At 50.3% G+C, this 8120-nt stretch overlaps 2 protein-coding genes across 4 annotated transcripts in view; one reads left to right on the forward strand and one right to left on the reverse strand.

The window, feature by feature from the left end:
* The window catches only part of ZSWIM5 (zinc finger SWIM-type containing 5), a 202861-nt gene extending 199614 nt beyond the window's left edge, over nt 1-3247 (forward strand). The window contains exon 14 of the mRNA XM_072772436.1: nt 397-3247. Coding sequence (XP_072628537.1) covers nt 397-1259 — 863 coding nt within the window. The 3' untranslated portion in view covers nt 1260-3247. The remainder of the gene's footprint in view (nt 1-396) is intronic.
* UROD (uroporphyrinogen decarboxylase) lies at nt 2334-7360 on the reverse strand. Of its 3 annotated transcripts, XM_072772444.1 has the most exons (10): nt 7241-7341; nt 6539-6651; nt 6352-6431; nt 6213-6275; nt 5802-5999; nt 5517-5678; nt 5012-5149; nt 4748-4848; nt 4600-4666; nt 4064-4302 (listed from the first exon to the last, which is right to left on the reverse strand). In XM_072772444.1, the coding sequence occupies exons 1-10, from the start codon at nt 7258-7260 to the stop codon at nt 4141-4143; spliced, it is 1104 nt and encodes a 367-aa protein (XP_072628545.1). In that variant the 5' UTR covers nt 7261-7341; the 3' UTR covers nt 4064-4140. The 3 variants fall into 3 exon arrangements, with proteins under 3 accessions (XP_072628544.1, XP_072628546.1, XP_072628545.1); XM_072772443.1 differs by lacking the exon at nt 4600-4666 and having other exon boundaries at nt 2334-4302; nt 7241-7360; XM_072772445.1 differs by lacking the exons at nt 4600-4666; nt 6539-6651; nt 7241-7341 and having other exon boundaries at nt 2334-4302; nt 6192-6275; nt 6352-6380.
* Between the last annotated feature and the right edge of the window lie 760 nt (nt 7361-8120).

The raw sequence follows: 8120 nt of genomic DNA on the forward strand, positions 1-8120 counted from the left end.
AAACAACTTGGAGTCTCAGCACCATCTAGAACCCAAAGTCCCAAGATAAGACTCTACCCTGAAAGGCTCCACTTCAGCTAAACCCCCAGGTAGATCTGCAACCCCTGCCTGGGGGCAGGTAGACCACAGGCTCTGCTGCTCCATCCATGGGAGGGGCTTGAGAGCACCTGCAGAAATCTTCAACCCTCTGACTTGGGGAAGGAAGGGATGGGAAGAGACCCTAAACAAGGTCTGGCCACCTGGGATGCTCTCTGGTTTGCCTCAGATCATCTCAAGGCTGCTGAGGAGGAGGGAGAACTCATCTCTGTGGGCCAAGTTCTGCCCCCAGGTGGTAATCTGGGCAGCCCTGGTTTGGGACCCAGATGGCCATGGCTGAGCTCCGGCTCTCCTTGACAGGTGTGCGGGCCCTGGTAAGCATTTTGCAGAGCTGGTACACACTCTTCACCCCCACTGAAGCTACTAGCATTGTGGCCGCCACAGCTGTATCCCACACCACCATCCTGCGCCTCAGTCTTGACTATCCCCAGCGGGAGGAGCTGGCTAGTTGTGCTCGCACACTGGCCCTGCAGTGTGCCATGAAGGATCCCCAGAGCTGTGCCCTGTCAGCCCTCACGCTCTGTGAGAAAGACCACATCGCCTTTGAGGCAGCCTACCAGATTGCCATTGATGCTGCCACTGGTGGCATGACCCATTCACAACTGTTCACCATTGCCCGCTACATGGAGCTCCGTGGCTATCCGCTACGTGCCTTCAAGTTGGCCTCACTGGCCATGAGCCATCTCAACCTGGCCTACAACCAGGATACCCATCCAGCCATCAATGATGTGCTCTGGGCCTGTGCCCTCAGCCACTCTCTGGGCAAAAATGAGCTGGCCGCCCTCATTCCCCTAGTGGTGAAAAGCGTGCACTGTGCCACAGTGCTTTCAGACATCTTGCGGCGCTGTACAGTGACTGCACCTGGCCTGGCTGGCATCCCAGGCCGCCGCAGCTCAGGAAAGCTCATGTCCACCGACAAAGCTCCACTGCGCCAGTTGCTGGATGCCACCATCAATGCCTATATCAACACTACACACTCACGCCTGACACACATAAGCCCTCGCCACTACGGAGAGTTCATTGAGTTTCTGAGCAAGGCTCGGGAGACCTTCCTGCTGCCCCAGGATGGCCACCTACAGTTTGCCCAATTCATCGACAACCTCAAACAAATCTACAAAGGCAAGAAGAAGCTGATGCTGCTGGTGCGAGAGCGCTTTGGCTGAGAAAGTAGAGAGTTGACTGCCGGGGCAGCCTGGGCTCCCAGGTACCAGGTCAGGCCAAGGACACTGAAACATTTGTCCACCCTGAGAGGACTCTGAGCACTTGTGGCTAAAGCCAAAGCACCACAGGGCTAAGCATGGGAGAGTCCAACTCTAGCCAATATGCCTTCCTTGGCAAGGTTCTCACTACAGCCCACTGTTCCTGAAGGAGCTGGGCCCTGCAGATCGATCAGAAATCCCACAACAGGCCACCTCACGCCCCTATATCCTGCGTGTCCTGGGCATTGGCCCCCTCTCCCTTGGCAAACACAGAACACTGTTCCGTCTCAGGGATTGCTTAACCAGAGAAACAGAAGCATTTATGGTACTGTAAATAGTATAGTATATGTGTTGCCAATTACATTGTAAAGTTGTAACTATTTATAATTCTGGTTCTAATTTGATGGGTACTTGAAGTAGTTATGGGTGGGAAGATAGTCTTGTTTTCTGAGGAGACACAACCATTTCTCAGGTTTCCCTTGCAGAATATATACAGTTTGCAGTGGAAGAGTGGGGGTGGCAGGGAGAACAATGGCCAGTTAGAAAAAATCCCAGGTCTAGTCTATGCAGAAACCCCAGCCTGCAGACACAGGGCATCTGTAGCCCAGTGGTGGGAGAGGGGCAGAGCCAGGACTGGACTTAGACTCTTGCCTCATAAAGCCACAAGGACAGTGAAGCTCTTGCTCCTGCCACACACAGGAGCCTGTTGAGCTCCTGAGAAATAAGTGCGGGCGGAGGGTGATGGTCTGGGAGGCCACTGAGCTCATAATATTCATCTACTCTGGTCAGCTTTTGTTGAGTATCTGGTTTTATCTCTATGTGTGTGTATCTGTATGACTAAGTACATGTGTCTGTGTGCATAGATGTATCTGTGCATACGTGTCTTGCACATATACTTAAGTGTGTGTCAGGTCTGTGTGAGTACGTGTCTGTGTGCTGGACTGTGGGTTTCTGTGTGAGAGTATACACATTCGTGAACACGTAAGAACACATATTCGTGTGTGTTCATGTTTGTCAATGCATGTTTAGTGGGGGGCACACATGGATGCATGTGCATAAACATGTTTGTGTGTATGCTTGTTCTCCTTTGGTCTGTCTTTATATGTGTGTGTATATTTTGACATGTACGTCTGTAAATTTGTTTGAGAATCTGCATGAATGTGTCGCTTTTTTGCCAGATCTCTTTCCTGTTCTTCATCTCTCACCAGCTAAACACGTTCCCCATCACCTTGGCTCCCTTATTCACCATTTTCTCAGCAAGCTCCTAAGTACCAGTCTCCCTTTACCCTAAGAGTGACTCATCCAGCTCCAGTTCTTCTTGCCTGGTACTTGCTTTCTTCCCTTGCCTTTCTACCTCAAGCTTCCTTTGCCTGCCCACTAGTCACTGTTCTGGAGGCTGGGGCTGGAATGCATTTGGCCTTTCCCTTTCTGAGTAGTTTCTACCCCTAGCAGGTAATGCCTGTCTTAGCCCTAGCTGACCTCTGGTGTATCATGTTCCTTCTACCTTCTTCGCTCCTGTGCTCAGCCTGGAATTATTATAGGAGGTAGCAGGGGCGTTCAGAAGAGTCATTTGGATGCCAGTGTCTTGGTGTTTACTGTTTCATGTTTTAGTTCCCAAGTAGGGGTGGGGTGTAATAGGGAAGGGGTGGTATAGCTAGAGTGTGAACTAAGGACTTGTCTGCTTTATGTTCCTTTCTTTGACAAACTATGTCACTTTTTCTTTTCCTCAAAACTAACCAGTAAGTCATTTTTGCTGTTTGTGGCTATTTAAGTCTAACTATCCAGCCGTGGGCCTCCACAACCTCTCAGCCCAACAGGCTGCTTTAAAAAAAAAAAAAAAAAAAGCCACTCCCATTTCTGTATCACAATTGCCGTTTTATAGCAGGTGTGTGAAATCACAGTGCTTTTCTATGAATAAATCATGGATCACAGAAAATATCATTTTTCTAAAATCAGAATTGTGTTCTCTCAATAAATGGGGCCCTTCTCTTTCTCTCTTGCTCTGCCCCAGGCTGGGACAGGGAATTGATTGGACCTATAGAGCAATGGGTCCCTAATGGTCTAAGGAGATGTGGAATGACAAATGAAGAATTTCCTGCCACACCACACCCCTCTCCAGAGCTCACAGGCACCTCAGACCTTGTCCCAGGAAATAGGTACCACTATGATGGGCAGAAATACCAAGGTCCTAAGAAAATTAGAGGGTATGCTCAGAAAAGAATGCAGAGCAACGATGTGTGCCATAGGGCTTTTTTGGCCTCAGAGGCCTTCTCACCTCAAAAATGCAATTCTAAATAAGTCTAATCCTAAGCATCCTAGCTCGGAGTCTTTATGTCTTCCCCCCATCTTTTGGTATCAAAGCTGAAGGCCTCTCACCTTCTCCCAGCTCACCTATATTCTATTTTCCTGAACAGGCCTCTCTAAAATATCCTGGCAATTTCTATGCCACTCTGATCTATACTCCCCACCATCCCCAGACACAAATCCCTATCAGTTTGGCCTTGTATACTGTGGAGACCCCATTTCTCTGCAAATGTAATAGCTTTAGCTGCTAGGAAGTTTTACCTAACCCCACGTAGCCCTCAGGCTCCGAGAGCTGAGAGCAGGATGGTGGTGAGGTCCTGACAGTAAGTCCTACAATATATACTCATTGATACCTGAGCTCCTATGACTTGGAGAAGATGCAGAAAGGGGCCCCATGGAAGCAGCAGAGGCTAAGAAGGAACTGAGGGTAAGGGCAAAGATCTTCCACACATGAAACCATATGCTAAACTCCAACTCTAGAATTTTTATTCTTCTAGAAACATCATCTTTGTTAGTGGTAGTTGAGGGTGAATGTGTAAGCTCAGTTCTGTCGAAGCAGACGTGAGTATTTATGCACGGCATCCACAAAGGCCCCCACGTGTTCTGGGTCCATATCAGGATAGAGTCCATGGCCCAGGTTGGCAATATAACGCTGTGGCCCAAAGTCGTCCAGCATCTTCTGCACCAGCCGTCCGATCTCCTCCTGGAGGACCAACAAGGCACTCACTACAGGGGGCCAGCAAGCCCCTGTACTCCCTATACATAATCATGACACACACTCATAGGCATGCTCCTACTCAGTGTTACTCATTCAGTCATTAATTCAAAACAGTTTACTTGATGCTTAGTACAGGCCAGACAACTATAAAAAGAAACTTTTGCTTTCCTTGAGCTCACATGGTATGTATAGAGAAACAAACATACAATAAAGACACACAATAATACGACCATATCCACAACCATGGGAGTACACAAACTCATATATAGGGACCCTGGTTACCTCAGATGCATACAGAGCACAGGGGTCCAGGTTGCCCTGTAAGGTCACCATCTTCCCCACACGCTCCCTGAAAGCAGAGTCAGTGCCAAGTTCTGGTGACTGCACATAGGGCAACTGTACCCTCTCCACCACACCCTCTATCACTCACCGGGCTTTCTCTGGGGCCACTGTCCAGTCAAGCCCAACCACCTCGTAGCCAGCTTGGGCCAGCTCCTCCAGGGCAAAATGTCCATCTTTAGCAAAGATGATCTGAAGGAAAGGACAGATTTCTGAAGCTACAAAGGGCCTTGCTATGCCAACTAACTTATCTTGGCTGCACCTCTGCTGCCCTCTAGTGGTCACTTCAGCCCATGCAGGACATACCCTGAAAGTTCCACAGGCCCACCTTCACTTCTTCACCCTCCATCCTTACCATAGGCACTGGTGCCAGGCCTGCCTCCTGCACCCTGGCCTTCACTCGCTTGGCCACATCACGGACATAGGGCAGGGCAAACTTATTGAAGAGCTGTGGGCCAAGGTGCCCTGCATGGGACTCAAAGAGCTGCAATGCCTACAGTTGGGGGTTAGTAAAGAGAAATACATAACATACAAACACGAAGTATCTCAAGCCCCACACACACAAAGTGTCTCAATTTTCCCCTAGTGATTTTGGATCCTCATACTGCCTAAGCCTATAAATCCAATTCCATTCAAAAAGTTTTGCCATCTCCAGATCCCAGTGCTAGCATTGGTCTTTGAACACAAATAGCATTGCCAATGTCAATGACAAGGTGGACCTAGCTGTTTCAGCCAGATCGTTGCAAGCCAAGCTTCTTTCCTGCCTGGCATTATTAACACACCTACCCTCTCAAGTGTAGGGAACTCTGTTACTTCCCATCCTTCTAGAGCCCAGCCTATTTCTCTCCCTCAGGACCCACCTGGGCGCCAGCAGCCACTTGTCCCACCAGATATGGGACCAGAGCATCAGTGAGGATTCGAAGCAGCTGGTGACTAGCCTGTGGTTTCTGGTAAAGCCAACGCTTGGCCTGAGCCATGGTGCTTGAGCTACCACCCTCAATCATGTATGTCATCAGAGTCCACTGCAAAAGAATACAAAGAGAATATCACAGGTGTAGAAGCCAGGCTGATACTTCCTTCCCTTGTCTACACCAGACCTGCCAGTGTTTTCCCCATGCCCAAGTCCCTGCCCTGTTCCACATTACCGGGGCACCAGCAAAGCCAATCAGTGGCACACGCCCAGCCAGCCGTTGTCGGGTGAGGGTGATGGCCTGGAACACATAGCCTAGTTCAGAGGCCACTGCTGCTGGATCCCGGAGGCGTTCTAAGTCCCGTTCTTCTCTTAATGGCTCTGGGAAGCTGGGCCCTTTGCCAGGCACCATAGTCACCTCCATACCTAGTGCCTGGACGGAAAGAAAATATCTGGATTCCCAACCTGTAACTCTAGGAGGAAAGGCTCTGTTCAGCCCATGCCAAGAAGGAAAAAAAGGAGAATGAAACTTGGCCACACTCCATCTTTCAGCCCATGGTCTTCCCTCTGTCCAGTGAGGATTAAGTGCTTATTTTGAGCCTTGACTATCTTTACCCTTTCTTACCCATCAGGTTTGAGCAGGTACCTGGGGTACAACAAGGATGTCGGAGAAGATGATGGCAGCATCCAGAGGGAAGCGACGAAGTGGCTGTAGGGAATAGAAGACAGGTTACTAGGAGGCAAGCTGAGGGCATATATCCCTCCCTTTTCTGTGGAGGCCTCACCTGCAAAGTCAATTCACAGCAGGCCTCTGGGGAGCGACAGGTGCTGAAAAAGTCCTGGGCAGCCCGAGTTTCCTTAAACTCTGCCAATGGAAGAGGAAATGCAGGGCTCGACCTTGAGGAACCTCTGGATCCCTCCCCTTCCCCTCAAAAACTTTTCACCCTCCAGAGTTTCACTTAGACTCCAGACCTGGTAAGTAGCGGCCTGCCTGCCGCATGCACCAAACTGGAGTGTAGTCTGTGTCTTCTCCCCAGGCTGCTCGCAGGAACGTGTCATTCTTCAGCTCTGGAAAACCCTGGGATCTGGAGATCAGGATGGGGAGAGGTGGTAGGTGTCAGTAAGCTAGGCCAGGGGTTGGGGAAGGCCCAGGTTCTTAAGGCGGATTCACTGCACCACACTATCTGCCTTCTCCAGGCCAGCTTCTAAGTGGGACTCCCCACCCATTCCGCCTCCTCCTTGCCTATCAGATAGTGCACAAGACTAGAAGGGCCCGCGCTGGGGCCTCTATCTCCCACGCAGTCCCAACTTCCCCAAGCTCAAAGAGACTGGGGGAAGGGCAGAATGAAAGTCCAGTAAGGATTGATCGGGGTCTTTGGATCAGAAATGTCAGGAACGGGGGGTATCAATGGGCTAGCTCGGAAGCTGGTAGGTCCCCAAGGTGGGGACAGTGAATGAGGAATCAGAATAGACGGTTCCAAAATACGGATCCTAACTGAGGATTAGAAAGGCCTAGCGGCAAACCCTCAGTAAAAGTCTCGGGAATCCATGGGTGGAGGACTCGGGATTCCAGAGACTGGAGTCAGATTGGGAGCTCTCCAGGCTGGGAAAGGGGTATAGGGACATATTCCTGAGTTGGAAGACTGGCCATCCGGCGTGGTGCAGAGAACTCACCCCAACCCGTTCGTCTCCATGATAAGCCTTCGGTAACTGCGAGCGCAGTCCTCGCTGTAACCTCAACCGGAGCATAGTCTGAGATCAGGCTCCACCCCTTCCTGCAATGAGCCAAGGCCGCCGCCATGCTGAAAGTCACATGATCAGATCCCGGCAAACGCTCCTGGGCTGCCCCAGCTGCTGCCCGGAGGACCCCCACTACCTCTCTGCACCGTAAAGACCGCTGTAGCGTCGCAGCAACACCCCCACCCCCCACCCCCGGCCAAGAACTCCGCTATAACTACGCCTTTCGGTCTCATCAGGACCTTCCTCTCCTTTGATGACCTGGAAATCCCGAAGTTTCGGCCTAACACTCACTTTTACTCCCATGCCTCATGATTCTAATAACCTTATGCCTAGCAACCAGACACACAGTGGATTAAGGAACCAAGCTGCACAGGGAAATGAAATCATCAAATACTTATATTACTGGGGCACCTGGGTGGCTCAGTCAGTTAAGTGTGGGACTTGTGATTTCTGCTCAGGTCATGATCTAATGGGTGGTGTAATCTCCCCCTCCCCTCAGTGGGGCTCCACACTCCTCCTGAAGTCTGCTTGGGAGACTCTCCCTCTGCCCTCCCCCCACTCATGTGTCCGAAATCCAGGCAACTCTCTCTTTAGAATAAATAAATCTTTAAAAATATATATTACCTACTAAGGCTAGCACTATAGTTGGTGCAGAAGTTACAATGATGACCAAGACAGCCCTTTCCTTTAAGGAGCTACAGACTGGTGGATCAGCAATCATAATAGTAAACGTTTTAAGAGTAAAAAGCTAGACAGCAAGGGCTCCTCCCTTAACTGGGGAAAGCGGTGGAGGTGTTCCAAGCAGAGGGAATAG

Source organism: Canis lupus, chromosome 13, assembly GCF_048164855.1.
Source record: "Canis lupus baileyi chromosome 13, mCanLup2.hap1, whole genome shotgun sequence".
In the NCBI taxonomy this organism is placed as follows: Eukaryota; Metazoa; Chordata; class Mammalia; order Carnivora; family Canidae; genus Canis; species Canis lupus.